Genomic DNA, 24,023 nt, shown 5'->3' with positions numbered 1-24,023 from the left:
AATAAGGGCAAAATACATATACCAATCAATTGCACCCAAAAATCGATTTTTCAATAACATGTAAGGAACACTGCACAGAACCTATGTACAACCAATCAATATCATCAAACAAAGTCAGGGCCTTATTTATGAAAGCCTTGCGCCACCAGTGCGTCACTTATTACCCATGTTTAAAGTCATGCATCAGAACCTAAGTACAACCACTCAATATCATCAAACAAAGTCAGGGCCTTATTTATGAAAGCCTTGCGCCACCAGTGCGTCACTTATTACCCATGTTTAAAGTCATGCATCAGCTGCACATGGCATTCATAAATAAGGGCCAAATACATATACCAATCAATTGCACCCAAAAATCGATTTTTGAATAACATGTAAGAAACACTGCGCAGAACCTATGTACAACCAATCAATATCATCAAACAAAGTCAGGGCCTTATTTATGAAAGCCTTGCGCCACCAGTGCGTCACTTATTACCCATATTTAAAGTCATGCATCAGCTGCACATGGCAATCATAAATAAGGGCCAAATACATATACCAATCAATTGCACCCAAAAATCGATTTTTCAATAACATGTAAGGAACACTGCACAGAACCTATGTACAACCAATCAATATCATCAAACAAAGTCAGGGCCTCATTTATAAAGGCCTGGCGCCACCAGTGCATCACTTATTACCCATGTTTAAAGTCATGCATCAGCTGCACATGGCAATCATAAATAAGGGCCAAATAAAAATACCATTCATTTGCACCCAAAATCGATTTTTCAATAACATGTAAGAAACACTGCGCAGAACCTAAGTACAACCACTCAATATCATCAAACAAAGTCAGGGCCTTATTTATGAAAGCCTTGCGCCACCAGTGCGTCACTTATTACCCATGTTTAAAGTCATGCATCAGCTGCACATGGCAATCATAAATAAGGGCCAAATACATATACCAATCAATTGCACCCAAAAATCGATTTTTGAATAACATGTAAGAAACACTGTGCAGAACCTATGTACAACCAATCAATATCATCAAACAAAGTCAGGGCCTTATTTATGAAAGCCTTGCGCCACCAGTGCGTCACTTATTACCCATGTTTAAAGTCATGCATCAGCTGCACATGGCATTCATAAATAAGGGCCAAATACATATACCAATCAATTGCACCCAAAAATCGATTTTTGAATAACATGTAAGGAACACTGCACAGAACCTAAGTACAACCACTCAATATCATCAAACAAAGTCAGGGCCTTATTTATGAAAGCCTTGCGCCACCAGTGCGTCACTTATTACCCATGTTTAAAGTCATGCATCAGCTGCACATGGCATTCATAAATAAGGGCCAAATACATATACCAATCAATTGCACCCAAAAATCGATTTTTGAATAACATGTAAAGAACACTGCGCAGAACCTAAGTACAACCACTCAATATCATCAAACAAAGTCAGGGCCTTATTTATGAAAGCCTTGCGCCACCAGTGCGTCACTTATTACCCATGTTTAAAGTCATGCATCAGCTGCACATGGCAATCATAAATAAGGGCAAAATACATATACCAATCAATTGCACCCAAAAATCGATTTTTGAATAACATGTAAGGAACACTGCACAGAACCTAAGTACAACCACTCAATATCATCAAACAAAGTCAGGGCCTTATTTATGAAAGCCTTGCGCCACCAGTGCGTCACTTACTACCCATGTTTAAAGTCATGCATCAGCTGCACATGGCATTCATAAATAAGGGCCAAATACATATACCAATCAATTGCACCCAAAAATCGATTTTTGAATAACATGTAAAGAACACTGCGCAGAACCTAAGTACAACCACTCAATATCATCAAACAAAGTCAGGGCCTTATTTATGAAAGCCTTGTGCCACCAGTGCGTCACTTATTACCCATGTTTAAAGTCATGCATCAGCTGCACATGGCAATCATAAATAAGGGCCAAATACATATACCAATCAATTGCACCCAAAAATAGATTTTTGAATAACATGTAAGGAACACTGCACAGAACCTAAGTACAACCACTCAATATCATCAAACAAAGTCAGGGCCTCATTTATAAAGGCCTGGCGCCACCAGTACATCACTTATTACCCATGTTTAAAGTGATGCATCAACTGCACATGGCAATCATAAAAAAGGCCAAATAAAAATACCATTCATTTGCACCCAAAATCGATTTTTAAATAACATGTAAAAAACACTGCGCAGGACTTATATACTAACATACAATTTCACTTCTAAAACAAAACTATCTGCTTCCAAATATTCTCCATAGAGCAAATAAATCTCTATCTAAATTAAATGAATCATTACTTACCTTTACAAATGCTTTTGGAGATTGAAAACAGTGTCAGACACACACACCAATTTTTCTTTAACAGAGGAAAAGGTGTGCTCTCAATACACTGAAACCAAGACTGGCATAGAAAATCTCTATCTTTGTACACATATGCCTTAATTCAACCAATGAAAACTCTTCCCTCACTATTTTCAAACCAACACCCATCCCCCTCTCAAACCTTTCTATCTGTTACCATAGCAACTCCCTCCTAACTGAACTGTAAGGTTCAAAAGTTTATCTTACAATGTTGCAAATTAACTCAGCAAGGATGTTTGACCTGTCAATACAGCAGCCTATACAGGGTATTTTTGCTTTTGGTGACTTTTTTTAAACCATTCAAATTGCTTCTTTCACACAACATAACCATACACCCTAACTTTCAGTTTTCAACTATCTGAATCCACCAATCATTGCTTGTGATTCAAGAGCACAGAAACTCCACAATTATTTTTTTGTGAACTCCTACTGTTCCAACTGCCATTTCATTCCCACACTTCATCTGACTGGACCAGATCCTTCTCACATCATGTACTCTGTTTGGGTTATTGGACATAGCTACATCCACTGGGCTCAAAGGTATGCAGCTAGCAGAAATTTTCATAACCTTGATTTATCAAATGTGGAAATCAAGTGGATTGGCCACAGAGGATTAAAATGTCACCAATTGATACCATTGGTGAAAACCTTTTTGCATCTGCCAGAACCTGACCTTATAATTGTGCACTGTGGTGGAAACGATCTAGGCGCATTAACTGGGGTAGGTCTGGAAATGCTATTAAAGGACACCTTTCATCAATTGATGATACTTTTTCCCCACACTGCCTTGGTATATTCCAATATATGCCAAAGACAGAAATGGAACTGGTCCAACCAATTTGGTCCACAATTTGAGAAAGCACGGAAACATGTAAATAAATCTGTTTCTGCTTACATGAGAGACTATGGAATGGGTTCATTATACAATAATAACTTGCGTTACAACATGCAAGACATCTACAGAGGAGATGGAGTGCACTTCTCAGATGAGGGGAATAGAATATTCCTCCTGAATTTAAGAATGTGTATTGGAACCTACTTATAGGTACCTAAATCAACCACAGAACCCAAAAGCTCTTTTCAGAGCTACCCTAACTCTGATCATTCAAAGCGTTTATTTTTTTCTAACTTTTTTCACTATTTTTCACCAAAGTACGCTTTCGGGTACGCTTAAAGGTGCGCGCACCAGGCGCTACCCCCGCGAAAAATTAAAGAATTTTTTTATTTTTTTTACGTTTATGAGCCTCCTAAGCCCCCCTCAGAAAACCTAGAGGGTCAAGAAGTCTCTACAGTTCCCCCTTCTATCCATTCCGAACATTGTTTACCCTCCATCTTGTGTCTCGATTGTTCCGAAACACAAAATGGAGGACTCCCGTAACGCTGCCAGTGCGCGTAAAGGAGCGCGCACCCCTAAGCGCTCGTTAAAAAAAGGTGGGAAAGTAATTTACGGGAAACCCAATGGAGACACTTTCATCAAATATAGAATACGCCCTACTACATAGCAGTCCCTACCATTTGCCCAAATTTGGTGAAATTCCATTGAGACATTTAGGCTACAGGCCTGTCTAAATATCCTGAGGTAAATTACATGACAAAAACACACTTGTAATGTTAGAATTTACAACCAATTAAAAAGTATCTCTCATTTTCTACGATTATTTCCTGACGTTTGATTGGTTAAGTACAACAATATATATAAAAGAAGAGAGGGAAACACAGCCATTTTGACTACTGCTTCCTGAAGTACACTTGAAAACAAATTTCACTGACAACTTCAACTAATTTCTCTAAGGTAACTTCTAATTATGGAAATATATTGTACACTTTAAGTTTATTTCTTAAAAAATATTCTGTTAGTGATATGCTATCCCTCTTTAATAGTTAGAGATAGAGATAGACTTCTCTGTAATAGTTATGGATTGAATTAGGCTTCTCTGGTATACTAGCTCTACTAATATAGTTAATTTATATGCAATTTTCAGAAAGAAAATGGAAGGAGAAAATAAGGCAAATGATACTTCTATCAAAGTAAAGGTGGAAAAACCAGAAGATGAAAAAAAAGAAGTTGATTTCATGGATGACTCTTTGGATGAACAGTTTATAGAATGTTTGGAAGAAATTGAATCATGTACATATAATTATGAGGAAATTCCGGACAATATTATGTTAGAAATTTTATTAAATTATGAAAAAGAATCAGAGGAATACATTTATCTTTCATAATTTCAATTGTTTCAGACAATATACTTTTTTATATGTAATTCATAAAGTATTACCAAAAATGTTTAAAATATAAAGTGAGACTTATAGTATACTGTTCAACTATTTTTCTGTTACATAGTAAGTTTACTCATAGTTACTACCTTTCTCCCACTATATTATCTCATATGAATATTTTACACCTCATTTTCATAAGTGAGCAGGATAGACTACTCATGATCCCCTAGAAATTCTCAGGGAGTGCTTAAAAGATCTGTTTCTCCTTTCCAGACAGACTATATTATGAATTCCATATACCACAAAAAATACAATAACAACATGCAAGATGTCTACAAAGAAGATGGTGAACATTAAATTTAAGTCTCTTCATTAGTACCTACATGTAGGTACTTACATAAAATAAAAAAATAAAAAAAAAAACAATTAATAAACATACAATTTTTTGAAGTGATTATTTTTCCATAGTACCCTCCTCGATACGCTCCCCGGTGCGCGCACCAGGCGCTTCCCCCGCGAAAATCGAAAAAAAAAATAAAAAATTTTGAGGCCCCGCGGGGCCCTTTAATGGCCCCCATATCAAACCTAGGGGGTCAGGGGGGGTCTACCCTGCCCCCTTATGGTCAATTCCACCCTTTGTTTTTGCCACCTCTTATGACTAGATTTTACCGATAGACAAGATGGCGGCCGCTCCGGACTGTTTAGAATGTTTACAGACAACTGAGAGCCAATCAGCTTCCTGCGCGCAAGTCGCGTGTCGCGCCTGGAGCGCACTCCGGTGCGCGCACGGGAGAGCGCCTATAGATATATATATTTTTTTGAACCTAAATTACTCAAAATCCACTGGAGCACATATCTTGAGACATAGCAAAGGCACATCGGGCTACCAGTCCCTACAATTTTGCCAAGTTTGGTGGAAATCCATTCAGCCGTTCGGGCTAAAAGTGAAATCGACCGCCCTATGGAAATTAACATGGGGAAAACGCGTTTTGGGACCCCCCTTTTATCTCGGCCCCCGCTTGACGAATCCCCCCCAAACTTTCAGGGAAGGACCGGACCGCCATGAGACCATTTTCCTGAAAATTTCAGGCAGATTCGTCAACCGGCGCCAAAGTTATTCAAAATAGAATGTTGAGATTTAACATTGAAAATTATCCTAACTATAACTACCTACTGGCGACCGCCAGTAGGTAATATATATATATATATATATATATATATATATATATATATATATATATATATATATATATATATATATATATATATATATTACCTACTGGCGGTCGCCAGTAGGTAGTTATAGTTAGGATAATTTTCAATGTTAAATCTCAACATTCTATTTTGAATAACTTTGGCGCCGGTTGACGAATCTGCCTGAAATTTTCAGGAAAATGGTCTCATGGCGGTCCGGTCCTTCCCTGAAAGTTTGGGGGGGATTCGTCAAGCGGGGGCCGAGATAAAAGGGGGGTCCCAAAACGCGTTTTCCCCATGTTAATTTCCATAGGGCGGTCGATTTCACTTTTAGCTCGAACGGCTGAATGGATTTCCACCAAACTTGGCAAAATTGTAGGGACTGGTAGCCCGATGTGCCTTTGCTATGTCTCAAGATATGTGCTTCAGTGGATTTTGAGAAATTAACGTTCAAAAAAATATATATATCTATAGGCGCTCTCCGGTGCGCGCACCGGTGAGCGCTCCCGGCGCGACACGCGACTTGCGCGCAGAAAGCTGATTGGCTCTCAGTTGTCTGTAAACATTCTAAACAGTCCGGAGCGGCCGCCATCTTGTCTATCGGTAAAATCTAGTCATAAGAGGTGGCAAAAACAAAGGGTGGAATTGACCATAAGGGGGCAGGGTAGACCCCCCCTGACCCCCTAGGTTTGATATGGGGGCCATTAAAGGGCCCCGCGGGGCCTCAAATTTTTTTTTTTTTTTTTCGATTTTCGCGGGGGAAGCGCCTGGTGCGCGCACCGGGGAGCGTATCGAGGAGGGTACTATGGAAAAATAATCACTTCAAAAATTGTATGTTTATGAATTGTTTTTTTTTTTATTTTTTTATTTTATGTAAGTACCTACATGTAGGTACTAATGAAGAGACTTAAATTTAATGTTCACCATCTTCTTTGTAGACATCTTGCATGTTGTTATTGTATTTTTTGTGGTATATGGAATTCATAATATAGTCTGTCTGGAAAGGAGAAACAGATCTTTTAAGCACTCCCTGAGAATTTCTAGGGGATCATGAGTAGTCTATCCTGTTCACTTATGAAAATGAGGTGTAAAATATTCATATGAGATAATATAGTGGGAGAAAGGTAGTAACTATGAGTAAACTTACTATGTAACAGAAAAATAGTTGAACAGTATACTATAAGTCTCACTTTATATTTTAAACATTTTTGGTAATACTTCATGAATTACATATAAAAAAGAATATTGTCTGAAACAATTGAAATTATTAAAGATAAATTTATTCCTCTGATTCTTTTTCATAATTTAATAAAATTTCTAACATAATATTGTCCGGAATTTCCTCATAATTATATGTACATGATTCAATTTCTTCCAAACATTCTATAAACTGTTCATCCAAAGAGTCATCCATGAAATCAACTTCTTTTTTTTCATCTTCTGGTTTTTCCACCTTTACTTTGATAGAAGTATCATTTGCCTTATTTTCTCCTTCCATTTTCTTTCTGAAAATTGCATATAAATTAACTATATTAGTAGAGCTAGTATACCAGAGAAGCCTAACTCAATCCATAACTATTACAGAGAAGTCTATCTCTATCTCTAACTATTAAAGAGGGATAGCATATCACTAACAGAATATTTTTTAAGAAATAAACTTAACGTGTACAATATACTTCCATAATTAGAAGTTACCTTAGAGAAATTAGTTGAAGTTGTCAGTGAAATTTGTTTTCAAGTGTACTTCAGGAAGCAGTAGTCAAAATGGCTGTGTTTCCCTCTCTTCTTTTATATATATTGTTGTACTTAACCAATCAAACGTCAGGAAATAATCGTAGAAAATGAGAGATACTTTTTAATTGGTTGTAAATTCTAACATTACAAGTGTGTTTTTGTCATGTAATTTACCTCAGGATATTTAGACAGGCCTGTAGCCTAAATGTCTCAATGGAATTTCACCAAATTTGGGCAAATGGTAGGGACTGCTATGTAGTAGGGCGTATTCTATATTTGATGAAAGTGTCTCCATTGGGTTTTCCGTAAATTACTTTCCCACCTTTTTTTAACGAGCGCTTAGGGGTGCGCGCTCCTTTACGCGCACTGGCAGCGTTACGGGAGTCCTCCATTTTGTGTTTCGGAACAATCGAGACACAAGATGGAGGGTAAACAATGTTCGGAATGGATAGAAGGGGGAACTGTAGAGACTTCTTGACCCTCTAGGTTTTCTGAGGGGGGCTTAGGAGGCTCATAAACGTAAAAAAAAAAAAAAAAATTCTTTAATTTTTCGCGGGGGTAGCGCCTGGTGCGCGCACCTTTAAGCGTACCCGAAAGCGTACTTTGGTGAAAAATAGTGAAAAAAGTTAGAAAAAAATAAACGCTTTGAATGATCAGAGTTAGGGTAGCTCTGAAAAGAGCTTTTGGGTTCTGTGGTTGATTTAGGTACCTACAAGTAGGTTCCAATACACATTCTTAAATTCAGGAGGAATATTCTATTCCCCTCATCTGAGAAGTGCACTCCATCTCCTCTGTAGATGTCTTGCATGTTGTAACGCAAGTTATTATTGTATAATGAACCCATTCCATAGTCTCTCATGTAAGCAGAAACAGATTTATTTACATGTTTCCGTGCTTTCTCAAATTGTGGACCAAATTGGTTGGACCAGTTCCATTTCTGTCTTTGGCATATATTGGAATATACCAAGGCAGTGTGGGGAAAAAGTATCATCAATTGATGAAAGGTGTCCTTTAATAGCATTTCCAGACCTACCCCAGTTAATGTGCCTAGATCGTTTCCACCACAGTGCACAATTATAAGGTCAGGTTCTGGCAGATGCAAAAAGGTTTTCACCAATGGTATCAATTGGTGACATTTTAATCCTCTGTGGCCAATCCACTTGATTTCCACATTTGATAAATCAAGGTTATGAAAATTTCTGCTAGCTGCATACCTTTGAGCCCAGTGGATGTAGCTATGTCCAATAACCCAAACAGAGTACATGATGTGAGAAGGTTCTGGTCCAGTCAGATGAAGTGTGGGAATGAAATGGCAGTTGGAACAGTAGGAGTTCACAAAAAAATAATTGTGGAGTTTCTGTGCTCTTGAATCACTAGCAATGATTGGTGGATTCAGATAGTTGAAAACTGAAAGTTAGGGTGTATGGTTATGTTGTGTGAAAGAAGCAATTTGAATGGTTTAAAAAAAGTCACCAAAAGCAAAAATACCCTGTATAGGCTGCTGTATTGACAGGTCAAACATCCTTGCTGAGTTAATTTGCAACATTGTAAGATAAACTTTTGAACCTTACAGTTCAGTTAGGAGGGAGTTGCTATGGTAACAGATAGAAAGGTTTGAGAGGGGGATGGGTGTTGGTTTGAAAATAGTGAGGGAAGAGTTTTCATTGGTTGAATTAAGGCATATGTGTACAAAGATAGAGATTTTCTATGCCAGTCTTGGTTTCAGTGTATTGAGAGCACACCTTCTCCTCTGCTAAAGAAAAATTGGTGTGTGTGTCTGACACTGTTTTCAATCTCCAAAAGCATTTCTAAAGGTAAGTAATGATTCATTTAATTTAGATAGAGATTTATTTTCTCTATGGAGAATATTTGGAAGCAGATAGTTATGTTTTAGAAGTGAAATTGTATGTTAGTATATAAGTCCTGCGCAGTGTTTTTTACATGTTATTTAAAAATCGATTTTGGGTGCAAATGAATGGTATTTTTATTTGGCCTTTTTTATGATTGCCATGTGCAGTTGATGCATGACTTTAAACATGGGTAATAAGTGATGCACTGGTGGCGCCAGGCTTTTATAAATGAGGCCCTGACTTTGTTTGATGATATTGAGTGGTTGTAGTTAGGTTCTGTGCAGTGTTTCTTACATGTTATTGAAAAATCGATTTTTGGGTGCAATTGATTGGTATATGTATTTGGCCCTTATTTATGAATGCCATGTGCAGCTGATGCATGACTTTAAACATGGGTAATAAGTGACGCACTGGTGGCGCAAGGCTTTCATAAATAAGGCCCTGACTTTGTTTGATGATATTGAGTGGTTGTACTTAGGTTCTGTGCAGTGTTCCTTACATGTTATTCAAAAATCGATTTTTGGGTGCAATTGATTGGTATATGTATTTGGCCCTTATTTATGATTGCCATGTGAAACTGATGCATGATTTTAAACATGGGTAATAAGTGACGCACTGGTGGCGCAAGGCTTTCATAAATAAGGCCCTGACTTTGTTTGATGATATTGATTGGTTGTACTTAGGTTCTGCGCCGTGTTTCTTACATGTTATTGAAAAATCGATTTTTGGGTGCAATTGATTAGTATATGTATTTTGCCCTAATTTATGATTGCCATGTGCAACTGATGCATGACTTTAAACATGGGTAATAAGTGACGCACTGGTGGCGCAAGGCTTTCATAAATAAGGCCTGACTTTGTTTGATGATATTGAGTGGTTGTACTTAGGTTCTGTGCAGTGTTCCTTACATGTTATTCAAAAATCGATTTTTGGGTGCAATTGATTGGTATATGTATTTGGCCCTTATTTATGATTGCCATGTGCAGCTGATGCATGACTTTAAACATGGGTAATAAGTGACGCACTGGTGGCGCAAGGCTTTCATAAATAAGGCTCTGACTTTGTTTGATGATATTGATTGGTTGTACATAGGTTCTGTGCAGTGTTCCTTACATGTTATTCAAAAATCGATTTTTGGGTGCAATTGATTGGTATATGTATTTGGCCCTTATTTATGATTGCCATGTGCAACTGATGCATGACTTTAAACATGGGTAATAAGTGACGCACTGGTGGCGCAAGGCTTTCATAAATAAGGCCTGACTTTGTTTGATGATATTGAGTGGTTGTACTTAGGTTCTGTGCAGTGTTCCTTACATGTTATTCAAAAATCGATTTTTGGGTGCAATTGATTGGTATATGTATTTGGCCCTTATTTATGATTGCCATGTGAAACTGATGCATGATTTTAAACATGGGTAATAAGTGACGCACTGGTGGCGCAAGGCTTTCATAAATAAGGCCCTGACTTTGTTTGATGATATTGAGTGGTTGTACTTAGGTTTTGCGCAGTGTTTCTTACATGTTATTCAAAAATCGATTTTTGGGTGCAATTGATTGGTATATGTATTTGGCCCTTATTTATGATTGCCATGTGCAACTGATGCATGACTTTAAACATGGGTAATAAGTGACGCACTGGTGGCGCAAGGCTTTCATAAATAAGGCCTGACTTTGTTTGATGATATTGAGTGGTTGTACTTAGGTTCTGTGCAGTGTTCCTTACATGTTATTCAAAAATCGATTTTTGGGTGCAATTGATTGGTATATGTATTTTGCCCTAATTTATGATTGCCATGTGCAGCTGATGCATGACTTTAAACATGGGTAATACGTGACGCACTGGTGGCGCAAGGCTTTCATAAATAAGGCCTGACTTTGTTTGATGATATTGAGTGGTTGTACTTAGGTTCTGTGCAGTGTTCCTTACATGTTATTCAAAAATCGATTTTTGGGTGCAATTGATTGGTATATGTATTTGGCCCTTATTTATGATTGCCATGTGCAACTGATGCATGACTTTAAACATGGGTAATAAGTGACGCACTGGTGGCGCAAGGCTTTCATAAATAAGGCCTGACTTTGTTTGATGATATTGAGTGGTTGTACTTAGGTTCTGTGCAGTGTTCCTTACATGTTATTCAAAAATCGATTTTTGGGTGCAATTGATTGGTATATGTATTTGGCCCTTATTTATGATTGCCATGTGCAGCTGATGCATGACTTTAAACATGGGTAATAAGTGACGCACTGGTGGCGCAAGGCTTTCATAAATAAGGCTCTGACTTTGTTTGATGATATTGATTGGTTGTACATAGGTTCTGCACAGTGTTTCTTACATGTTATTCAAAAATCGATTTTTGGGTGCAATTGATTGGTATATGTATTTGGCCCTTATTTATGATTGCCATGTGCAGCTGATGCATGACTTTAAACATGGGTAATAAGTGACGCACTGGTGGCGCAAGGCTTTCATAAATAAGGCCTGACTTTGTTTGATGATATTGAGTGGTTGTACTTAGGTTCTGTGCAGTGTTCCTTACATGTTATTCAAAAATCGATTTTTGGGTGCAATTGATTGGTATATGTATTTGGCCCTTATTTATGATTGCCATGTGAAACTGATGCATGATTTTAAACATGGGTAATAAGTGACGCACTGGTGGCGCAAGGCTTTCATAAATAAGGCCCTGACTTTGTTTGATGATATTGATTGGTTGTACTTAGGTTCTGCGCCGTGTTTCTTACATGTTATTGAAAAATCGATTTTTGGGTGCAATTGATTGGTATATGTATTTTGCCCTAATTTATGATTGCCATGTGCAACTGATGCATGACTTTAAACATGGGTAATAAGTGACGCACTGGTGGCGCAAGGCTTTCATAAATAAGGCCCTGACTTTGTTTGATGATATTGAGTGGTTGTACTTAGGTTCAGCGCCGTGTTTCTTACATGTTATTGAAAAATCGATTTTTGGGTGCAATTGATTGGTATATGTATTTGGCCCTTATTTATGATTGCCATGTGCAACTGATGCATGATTTTAAACATGGGTAATAAGTGACCCACTGGTGGCGCAAGGCTTTCATAAATAAGGCCCTGACTTTGTTTGATGATATTGAGTGGTTGTACTTAGGTTCTGCGCCGTGTTTCTTACATGTTATTGAAAAATCGATTTTTGGGTGCAATTGATTGGTATATGTATTTGGCCCTTATTTATGATTGCCATGTGCAGCTGATGCATGACTTTAAACATGGGTAATAAGTGACGCACTGGTGGCGCAAGGCTTTCATAAATAAGGCCCTGACTTTGTTTGATGATATTGATTGGTTGTACATAGGTTCTGCGCCGTGTTTCTTACATGTTATTGAAAAATCGATTTTTGGGTGCAATTGATTGGTATATGTATTTGGCCCTTATTTATGATTGCCATGTGCAACTGATGCATGACTTTAAACATGGGTAATAAGTGACACACTGGTGGCGCAAGGCTTTCATAAATAAGGCCCTGACTTTGTTTGATGATATTGATTGGTTGTACATAGGTTCTGCACAGTGTTTCTTACATGTTATTCAAAAATCGATTTTTGGGTGCAATTGATTGGTATATGTATTTGGCCCTTATTTATGATTGCCATGTGCAGCCGATGCAAAACTTTAAACATGGGTAATAAGTGACGCACTGGTGGCGCAAGGCCTTTATAAATCAGACCCTGACTTTGTTTGATGATATTGAGTGGTTGTACTTAGGTTTTGCGCAGTGTTTCTTACATGTTATTGAAAAATCGATTTTTGGGTGCAATTGATTGGTATTTGCATTTGGCCCTTATTTATGAATGCCATGTGCAGCTGATGCTTGACTTTAAACATGGGTAATAAGTGACGCACTGGTGGCGCAAGGCCTTTAAAAATAAAGCCATGTGTTGCTATTGTATAAACTTAAATATGTTGCAATTTATTGTTTATATTGTTTGCTTTTTAACATTACTTTGTTGTTTGCTAATAGTGGTCTTTCATGTGTTTTTTTAACAGAACAACAGATTCAAATCAACTTCTGAAAAGGAAGCAAAAATGCCTTCAAGGCAAAGAAATATCAAAAATACCATACGGAAAAGGAGAACATCAACAACAGAGTTTATGGAATCCTCTTCAACAACTACTTCAAAAAACACCAGAAAAGCTTCTGGTAAGCCAATTAAGTCTTTTCTTCGCAACATATGTCGTAGGAAAAAAAATGAAATTGCTAATGTGAATATACAGAAAAAGTCAACAAATCTAAAAAGGAAAGAGAAGCCCACAAAAAATGTTTCCATTGGACCAGGAGAGAAGAGAATGGTTAGCAATAGAAGGGTAAATGTTTTTAGGGACATTCGTAGGCGAATGTTTCGCAATAGGGTAGTTTTAAATTTGCTAAAAAATGAAAAGAAAAGTAAACTAAAAGCTGCTTTTTACAAGAAAAAGAAAAGTGTAGAAAAGATTGTTGATCAGGCTTTTGAAGTTAAGAAAAAATTATTTATTTTAATAATCAATAGAATTAGGATACTTAATAAGGCAATGGATGTTTTCAAATCGAACAGTAGATGGAAAAGAATTATTAATCGGAGTAATTTTTGTGAAGTATTTTCTGGTGAATGGATGCATAGTTCAAGTTCTGAGCCTTTTTTTAATGAGGAGAGTTACTTTCAGGAAAATGATTTGGTGCATGCAGTTGACACCAGTGGTCGTGCATATGAGGTGAAAGATAGTTGTGTGATGGAAAAAGAGAAACTTGTATCTAGAGATGCAGAAGAGGTCTTAGCTGATGAAGTTTTAGGGAGACGTACTAAGGGTCCAGTGTACACATGGAAATGCAGTAGTATTTGTAGTGTGCGACAGGAATCAATTGATTTGCTTCGAAATTTCTTACGTACATATAGTAAAAAAAGTCTCAAACAAAAAATGAAGATCCTGCAAGAGTTAGATCCTTGCAGAGTGAGAGAAAGCACAGGTTTGCAAGGGCATTCACTAGCATGTCTTTCTAGAAAAGTTTGTCGGAGTGTTTTTCATCATTTTAGGATGTTAGCAGTGCATCATAATAACGTAAGGAAATTAGTGAGGAAGTTGTATTATGCAAAAAGTCCTGCACTTAAGCTTAAACAGTTAAATAGTGCTCTTTTGCATGGATCTGAAGTGGATGTGAAGACTATTTGTGAAGAAATTGAGTTTTGTTATTTTGGGAACAAAGAGGACAGTGTAGAAATAGATATAGTAATGGATGGTAATGCAGAAGATAATGGACAAATTTCAAGTATTGAAAAGTTTGATGAGGAAATTATCAAGTTTAAGGTGAAATCAAGTGAGAGGCCTAATGTAACTTGTGTGTGTTGTCGACGGACTCATTATAAAATTCAGACTAGGTTAGTTGATTTATATGCAAAAAGTGAATTGGAAAATAATAGTGAATGGGAGGATTTTGTAAGTTATTTGTTGGTGGAGAATTCTTTTGATTTGAGTTTGGATCAGCGTATTTGCACTTATTGTTTGAAAAAATTAAATGAAAATAGAATGCCTGCAAGAGCAGTTTATAATAATCTTCAGTTGATAGATATTCCTTCTGAATTGATGGATCTAAATACTTATGAATCTATTTTGATTCAATGTGTCCATCCTTTTCAGGCTATTGTTCGCATGGAGCCTAAGACAGGGAAATTGCCTCCATCAGATTTACTGAGAGGATTAAAGGGAAGAGTTGTTTATTTGCCTCTAGATGTAAAGAAAAATATTAATACAATTGGTGTAGAAAGAGTAGAAGAAGATCCTTTAGTTATTCTAGTTAATGGGGTTCCAACAAAGAGTAAGAAAATTTGGCAAGATTTAGTGGATGTTAAAAAAGTCAAGAAGGCAACGTTGTATTTAGTTAAAAACAATGAGTACTACAAACATGTAAGTGTTGGAGTAGAGGAAACAGCTACAGAAGAAGATAGTGATTCTTCAGTTGGTCAAATTGAAAAAGTTGATGTGTCTAGAACTGAAGAAATATATGAACATTATACTGTTCATCCTTTGCATTCCAAAGAAGTAATGGGAAATGCAATTGACTTGTTTCAAATGAAGGCAGCAAAAGGAAGTCCCATTAGTGTATGGGAAGAAAGTTTGGAAGCTCGTTGTTTTCCACAATTATTTCCAACAGGTTGTGGTGGACGATATGATGATCGACCAGTTCAAATTCCTGCAGCTGAATACCGGACTCTAAGATTATATGCAGAAGATCCAAGGTTTCGTCAATGCATTCCATATTTATTTCATCTACTGTTTGAAAGTGATTTGTCTGGGCTTTCTTATGCAGTTAATCATATATTAAAAAGTGGACCTCATTTGCAAAATGTATGTGCAAGGGACTTTATGGAGAAAGTTAATCTGCAAGACAGTATTTTGGAATCTCAGCTAATCAATCTCATGGCATGTCAACGTGGAACCAACGAGTATTGGTTTCGTCGTCATGGAGAATTGAAATGTATGCTAAGAAACTTAGGAACTCCTACATGGTTCCTCACTCTTAGCTGTGCTGAGTATGCCTGGGACGATTTACTTCAATTTCTACGAGAGGCAAATGAAAACATACCAAATATAGAATTGAAAACACCAGGAGAACTGTGTTCTTTAGATCCAGTGAATGTTTGCAGATATTTTAATCATAGATTTGAAGCTATGATGTCTTTTATTACCAACAAAAAAAATCCTCCCCTTGGAGAGGTTTTGGATTTCTTTTGGAGGAAGGAATATCAAGCGAGAGGTGCTCCTCATATACATATGTTGTTGTGGATTAAAGATGCACCCAAATTTGGATCAGATTCAGATGAAACAGTGATGAGTTTCATTGAAGAGTATTCAACATGTGCTGTTCCAAAATCTACTGAAGAAAACAATTTAAGGCAACAAGTTTTACGTTTTCAATCTCATCGTTGTGGAAAGTACTGTCGTCGAAAATTTAAAAACAAGGAAAAGTACTACACGAAATGTCGTTTTGCATTTCCTCGACCAGTGATTTCTAAAGGAAGAGTAAATAATTTGATGTCATCTCTACGACATACTGTGACGAGAAAATCTCCCAAAAACACATATAATTTGAAAAGAAATGAAGAATCTAAGTACATCAACGATTACAACCCAGTGATTTTGTCCATGTGGAATGCTAACATGGATATTCAGTTCGTTGCTGACAACTCTATTGCTGTGGCTCGATATGTGACATCTTACATCACCAAAAAAGAAAAGACAGAACTGAAGGAAATGTGGGAGGACATTTCACATGAAAAGAGTCTAAGCAAGAAATTATACAGTTTCAGTCTGAAGATGTTGTCGCATCGAGAAATTGGAGCATATGAATGTTCTGATCGGTTATCATCAGCAAGTCTCTATGCCAAATCAAGAACAATCATTTGGGTGAGTCTTGGTCTTGCTGCAACACGAAACCGAGTTTTGAAATCTGTACAAGAAATTGAATATTTGGCGGAAAAAGAACCAAACAGTACAGATATTTTGAAGACAAATATGTTGGATACATACTATCCAAATAGAAGTACTCACCTTGAGAACACATGTTTGTATGAAGTTCTTCAAAACTACAGTTATAAGAGGAACATCACAGAAGATATCAATAATGGAAAATATGCACTCATTGGCTATGAAGGATGTCTAGTGAAGCAGAAAAAAGGCCATTTGATTAATCATCGAAAATTGAGTTGTGAAGTTCCAGACAAAAGAGAATTTTACTATTTAGCTCTTTTGCAACTCTTTAAGCCATGGCGTACAGAAGAGGAACTACTTGGAGATTTTCTCTGTTATGAAGACTCTTTTAATGCAACTAAGGATACCATAGAATGTCCTATTTTTCTAAATTATCTGCAAATGTTGAATGAAGAAATGGAGCAAGAAACCACAATTGCTGAAGAGATAGCTAGAAACAGTTCTCAAGATAGTCAGAGTTCTACTTCATTGAGCCAGGATCCACTAGGAGGACCAATTATCCAAAATGAAGCTGCCACTGCCATGGATGAGGTGGAAAGAGCTATGGAACAAGCTCAAGAGGATGGAGTTAACTTAGAAGATTTGGTAACGCAACTAAACATTGAGCAGAAAAAGATATATGATGAAGTCACAGAGCAGATTGAACATGGATTCAGACATGAGAAAAAAGAGTGCTCATGTATATTATTTGACCCTGTCCGACTGTATGTAAGTGGAGAAGCGGGGACAGGAAAAAGTTTTCTAATTAAAGCCGTTGCAAGTTATCTGCAGAAAAGGACTGATTCACCACTGTCTTGTGTTGTAACTGCTCCAACTGGTCTGGCAGCACATAACATTAAAGGGATTACTCTACATCGTTTATTGATGCTGCCAGTTGAACATGATAATAAATTGCATTACAACAAGCTATCTGGAGATGCGTGTTCTGAAGTTTCAAGAGTCTTGAAGAAAATGAAACTTCTTATCATAGATGAAGTAAGCATGGTCTCAAATCTAATGCTTGCTTTTGTGCATTTGAGAATGCAAGAAATTCTTAAAACAGACTATGATGTGTTATTTGGAGGAAAACACATTATTGTTTTTGGAGATCTATTGCAGTTGACTCCAGTAAAAGGACAACCAGTGTTTAAAATGCTCACGCATGAAGATACCAGGAAGTCCCTTGGAAGCATTGGAAATGTTAATATATGGCTAAATTTTAAATATGCTGAACTGCTTCAAAATATGCGACAGGCCAAGGATGAAGATTATAAAAATATTCTACAAGATGTAAGAATTGGAAAAATGACTGAGAAAGGGAAAAAAGCTTTGCATAGTCGATTAATTTCAAATTTGTATGCAAATGAAAACATTCTTCCAGAGAATATTTTTAAAAAAATGACTGAGAAGAAATCTGGGATATGTTTGATGCCAACTCTGCAAGAATGTTCCATCTTCAATCAAAAAATGTTAGACTTAGAAAATGAAGAGATTGTGAAACTGGAAGCAATAGATAAAATAGAGCATATGGGTGCAACAATTGTTTTGTCAGAAAATTTGAAAACTAAATTGCATTCATTGGAGAAAAGTATTTCAAAAACAGCTGGTTTTGAAAAGACTCTGAATGTGTGTTTAAATTGTCGTATCATTTTGAGAAGGAATTTAAATGTTGAAAGCGGTCTGGTAAATGGAGCAATGGGTTATGTTGTTGATTTTGTGAATTACAGAAATAGAGATGGAATTGAATTTTTAAAAATAAAATTTGATGGCATTGAACAAGTACAACAAATAAGTCGTTGTTCTGCTAGATTTTTACTTGTAAAAGACTTATATGTTCGCCGAAAACAGTTTCCTGTTTGTTTGGCGTATGCAGTGACAATTCATAAATCTCAAGGTTTAAGTGTAGATAGTGCATTGGTGAACATTGGAAGATCTGTGTTTAAAGAGGGTATGGCATATGTGGCATTATCTCGAGTCAGAACTTTATCAGGATTGTACTTGATTGCGTGTGATGAGACAAAGATTTCTGCCGATCTAGATTGTGTTAAAGAATACAATAGGTTAAGAAGAGAGTATGCTCCACATTTGCCTCAATATCCTCTGTTTGAAAAACGTGTGGTAGGCCGAAAAAGAAGAAATGAGGATAATTGTAGTGAGGTAGTTGCAAAAAGACAAAAAGTAGAGAAAACTGTAATTGAAAACAGGAAGAAAAAGAATTGTGGAGAAAATGTTGTTGGATTTCAGTTTGAAAACAGTTCTGGTGTCAACTGCTATGCTAATGTAGTGGTTAATGTTGTTTTTTTTCTTAAAAGTTTACAAGAACAGATTGTTGAAAATCGGGATCAAAGATTGTGTGGTTTATTGAATTCTGTGTTTCAGAAATGTAGCAGTGTTACAGCACAAATAGAAAGTGTAACAGAAATTCGAAATATTTTAGATTTGTGTTCTGGTCAAGATAAATTTTCACAGAACATTCAGCAGGATTGTCAGGAATTTTTAATGTATATGTTTGGTGTTTTGGAAGATGAAGGTGTAGATGTAGATAATCTTTTCAGTCTTTCTTATCAATGGCAGCATGACTGCCACAATTGTAGTTTATCAAGTACTACTACAATAGACACTGAAAGATTTATATATTTGACTTTACCAGACTGTAAATCAGTGTCTTTTAAAAATCTAGTTAAAGCAGCAGATCATAATATGGTGTGTACCCAATGTAACTGTACAATGCTGTCCACATTATTTATACAAAGGTATGGGCAGTATATTATTTTAGTTTTCCAACGATGTAGACCTGATGGAACTAAATTGACAACTTCTATCAAAAATTTTGTGGCTTCTCAGTTATCAATTTCTGGAAGGACCTTTACAACTGAAGCTATTATTTATCATGATGGATCTTCGACCACCTCAGGACATTATACATGCTACTTAAAATCTGAAAATGGATGGAGTTACTGCAATGATTCTCATTTAACTTATAAACAACGTTTGCCTTATGACTCTACAAATTCTTATCTAGTGTTTTTAAAACCAAAGTTTTAGTAAAGGGAATTGGCCTTTGAAGACGGGAATAGTTAATAAAAGTTAGTTAGTTAGTTAGTTAATCTAATATTTGAAATTATTTATCTCATGTAGATACTTTAAGTGGATCTCAAAGTAAAAAATACTGATATATCTGACACAAATTGGCCGTGAGGAAAATGTAAGATATGATGTTGTTAGAAGTTGATGAAATCGAAGTTATAGAGCACAGCAGACTTTTTTTCACCAAAAGGACCTTCACTATCTGCAATCTCATGTAGATACTTTAAGTGGATCTCAAAGTAAAAAATACTGATATATCTGACACAAATTGGCCGTGAGGAAAGTGTAACATATGATGTTGTTAGATCTTTTTTCATAGGAAGTCGATGAAATGGAAGTTATAGAGCACAGCAGACTTTTTTCCACCAAAAGGACCTTCACTATCTGCAATTTGGTCTCACGGAAAAGTAAGTGAATCAAAGATTAGTGTACTTATATGAGATGTATGTTTGAATGGGTTTTTTTAAACACAATCTTTTAGATTGTGTTTTTTTTTTCCCGCTGTTATATGATGAAGACTTTGATCTCACTAATTTAAGTGAAATTCAATATATTCTGAGAACAGCAAAAATAAATAATGTAACATATTGTAGAAGTTATTGTGTAGTTTGCATTGTGTAATTTATATTGTGTTCACATTGTCTTATACTCATTTTCTTTTTCACCCTTATTTACCTCTCTTTACTAATTTACACTCTTTTTTCATCGCTGTTTCTTTAGTGCACTTCATTCACAACTTCTTAATCTAATAGGAACTGTCTGCATTTCCTCTGTTCCTTCCACCACTTTTTATCTTTTTCATATTCTCACAGTACCACTGCTTTAGTTTCCTAACCCTCTCTTTCTTTTTCTCCTTTTTTTTTCTTTCGCATCCATTGTACTGTAGTTCACTTAGTTCTTCCTTTTGTCTTTCTGTGTACTTACTCTCTCACTCCTGTTTTATCCATCGTTCTATACTAACTTCATTCCTTTCATCCCTTCACTCTGTTACTTTACTTCACTCACTCTCAATCATCTTCTATTCCTCTTTTTTATTTATAGTTTCTCAATCAGACTTCTCTCCTTTTCACTCATTTTTCTTTTATTTTCTTATCTTTACTGATTTTGATTTGATATCTTACATTCTTTTAGTATCTTATTTACCTTTAGGAATTTGTTCTCTTTCTATTTCTTTTTCCTTTTTTTTTCTCTTTCTACATTACTTTCTTTCTGTTTTTGTATCCTTCACTATTGCATCATTTCTTAGTAAACTTTTGTAGATTTTTAAACCTCATGAACTGTTGTTTCTATTTTATTATATATTTTTAAGAAATTATAACGTGTTTTTTCTTTTATCTTTCATAGATACAAGTTTGCATTGATTATATGGTAAGTGTGTTTACAAAATCTTTTTTGTTATCACCTTTTGTTTTATTTTCACTATTTTTCTGTCACCCTACCGCACCCCTATTTCCTTACTTTGCTTCCCTCACTTATTCTTTTGTTCCATGTTTACTTCCGACCACATTCAATTTCTTTCAGTACTTCTGCCTATGCACACTCCTTCACTTACCTTTTTTACTGGTTCACTTAGTCCCTTTGTGACAGTCCTTCTTTTACTCTCTCTCTTGTTTGTCTCTATTACTCCCCATGTGTTACCCTTATTCACTTACATGTACCCTCTTTCACCCCTTTTTACTTATATTCACTGATATTTACTTTCCCTCAATCACTGCTATTCTTTTCCTCTGATTCCGTCACTACCTGACATTCCCATACTTAACTGTCCTTCTTTTTACTTTCAACATCCATTTACAATCTCCCTTAACCTCTGCTTTAGTCTTCTTCCTATTTCTTCTTTCTTTTGCTCCCTTATTCATTTTTCTTTTCTCAGTTACTTCCTTTTACACTTTTTATCTGTCTTACTATCTATTACACAGTCCCTCCTTCATTTTTTTTTCTTTTTTTTTGTTAGTGCGCTGACGGTACGCGCACCGGTGCGCGCACCGAAAGCGAAATATAAAAAAAAATATTTTAAATTAAAAATATTATCTCAATATACATTATAGTGTTCATTTTTACAAAAACATACTTTAGCAATTCACTAAAAAACACATAGGTATGAGTCTGTATAAAAAGTTAGGAATTAGCATTAAAAAAACCTATGAAATTCACTGAAAAAACCAAAGGTTTCACACCAGTTATAGTTAGGAATTAGCATTTAAAAAACCTATGAAATTCACTGAAAAAACCATAGGTTTCACACCAGTTATAGTTAGGAATTAGCATTTAAAAAACCTATTAAATTCACTGAAAAAACCATAGGTTTCACACCAGTTATAGTTAGCTGGAAATTTTACTGATATAAAACCATTGAAATTCCCACGTTATAGTTAGTCGGACTCACTATAACTTGCGCGTGCAATGCACTGCTGATGACATCACATATTACATCACTCATGACATGGTCAGTGACATCACTCATGACATCACTGATGACATCATCCTTGCGACAGAGTGACAGACCTCCTTTCACTATAATGTAACCCTTGAAACACATATTCAAAAATAGAAACTAATATTTTCAAAAAAGTGGATATACCCATACCAGTTACAACAACCAATTCAGTAATACCACCATCTAATACACATCCACTCATGTGTATGTATATGGGTTATTAGATATTTTTATTAGTATCAGTATGAGTGTCTATATGGTTTGGTGGGGGTATTACTTAGCACATAGATGCATGAGTGACTGACTCTTTGTTTGTATGTGTTTTGAAGACAGCATATGTACAGGACTGTATGGGTGGATGAGTGTCTATATGTGTTTGTTAGTGAGTGAATGACTGTCTCACTAGTGTCTTTATCAGTAACTACATATGTTTTAATCTAGTATATATGAATATTGATGTATATAAGTGAGTATATGTGAGAGTAAGAGATTGTAAGAGTTCCTGTTTAAATAAGTATGTGTTTCTATAAGTGATTGTTTAAGAGAATAAATATGTGTAATTTTAAATAGAAGTAAGGTGGAAGTGTGTGTATAACTCTATATTCAAATAAATGGATGTTCAATAGTTTATTTGCACGTGTGAATATGTGTGTGAGTAACTTTTGGATGAATGTCGGTGTGTAACAGGATGTATAGGTGTATCACTTCATATGATGAGTGAGTATATGTATGAGTGACTATATAGAACTGTTGGTGAATGAGTGGATGTGTATATAGATAGTGGAATTACTGAATTGCTTGTTGTAACTGATATAGGTATCTCCATTTTATTAAAAATTTCAGTTTCTATTTTTGAATATGTGTCTCAAGGGTTACATTATAGTGAAAGGAGGTCTGTCACTATGTCACAAGGATGGTGTCATGAGTGATGTCACTGACCATGTCATGAGTGATGTAATATGTGATGTCATCAGCAGTGCATTGCACGCGCAAGTTATAGTGAGTCCGACTAACTATAACGTGGGAATTTCAATGGTTTTATATCAGTAAAATTTCCAGCTAACTATAACTGGTGTGAAACCTATGGTTTTTTCAGTGAATATATATATATATATATATATATTACCTACTGGCGTTCGCCAGTAGGTATATATAGTTAGGATAAATTCCCTATGGGACTTTTGAAAATTCTATGTCTAATAACTTTGGCGTTTGTGGATGGAATCGGCTGAAATTTTCAGGAAAATGGCACATTTTGTTTCTGAGCAGCTCCTGAAAATTTGGTGGGGTTTCGTCAAGGGGGGGCTGAGAAAAAAGGGGGGTCCCAAAACGCGTTTTTTGCATTGAGTTTTCCATAGGGCGGTTGGACTCACTTTTAGCTCGAACGGCTGAATGGATTTGCACGAAACTTGGCAAAATTGTAGGGACTGTTAGCCCGATGTGCCTTTGCTAGGTCTCAATATATGTGCTCCAGTAGTTTTTGAGAAATTAACGTTTAAATCAAGATATATATCTGTAACAGCGCTCTGGGCAGCGATCCGGTCCGCTTACTTTTCGCTTATCGGAACTTTGCGCGCAGAAAGCTGATTGGCTCTCCGGTGTCTGTCAACATTC

General features: G+C 36.1%; 1 protein-coding gene across 1 annotated transcript; it reads left to right on the top strand.

The window, feature by feature from the left end:
- The first annotated feature begins 9,257 nt into the window (after positions 1–9,257).
- LOC147722915 (uncharacterized) lies at positions 9,258–21,465 on the top strand. The gene is made up of 2 exons (XM_086965319.1): positions 9,258–9,362; positions 13,433–21,465. Exon 2 carries the CDS (start codon positions 13,472–13,474, stop codon positions 19,928–19,930), a length of 6,459 nt encoding a protein of 2,152 aa, XP_086821445.1. The 5' UTR covers positions 9,258–9,362; positions 13,433–13,471; the 3' UTR covers positions 19,931–21,465.
- The last annotated feature ends 2,558 nt before the right edge of the window (positions 21,466–24,023 follow it).

The sequence above is a fragment of the Lissotriton vulgaris genome, chromosome 4_1 (genome assembly GCF_964263255.1).
Source record: "Lissotriton vulgaris chromosome 4_1, aLisVul1.2, whole genome shotgun sequence".
Classification (NCBI taxonomy): Eukaryota; Metazoa; Chordata; class Amphibia; order Caudata; family Salamandridae; genus Lissotriton; species Lissotriton vulgaris.
This window is presented reverse-complemented; position numbering and strand designations above follow the sequence as displayed.

Coding starts and splice junctions, on each gene's coding strand:
- LOC147722915 (XM_086965319.1), top strand. CDS start 13,472: ATGCCTTCAAGGCAAAGAAATATCAAAAATACCATACGGAAAAGGAGA.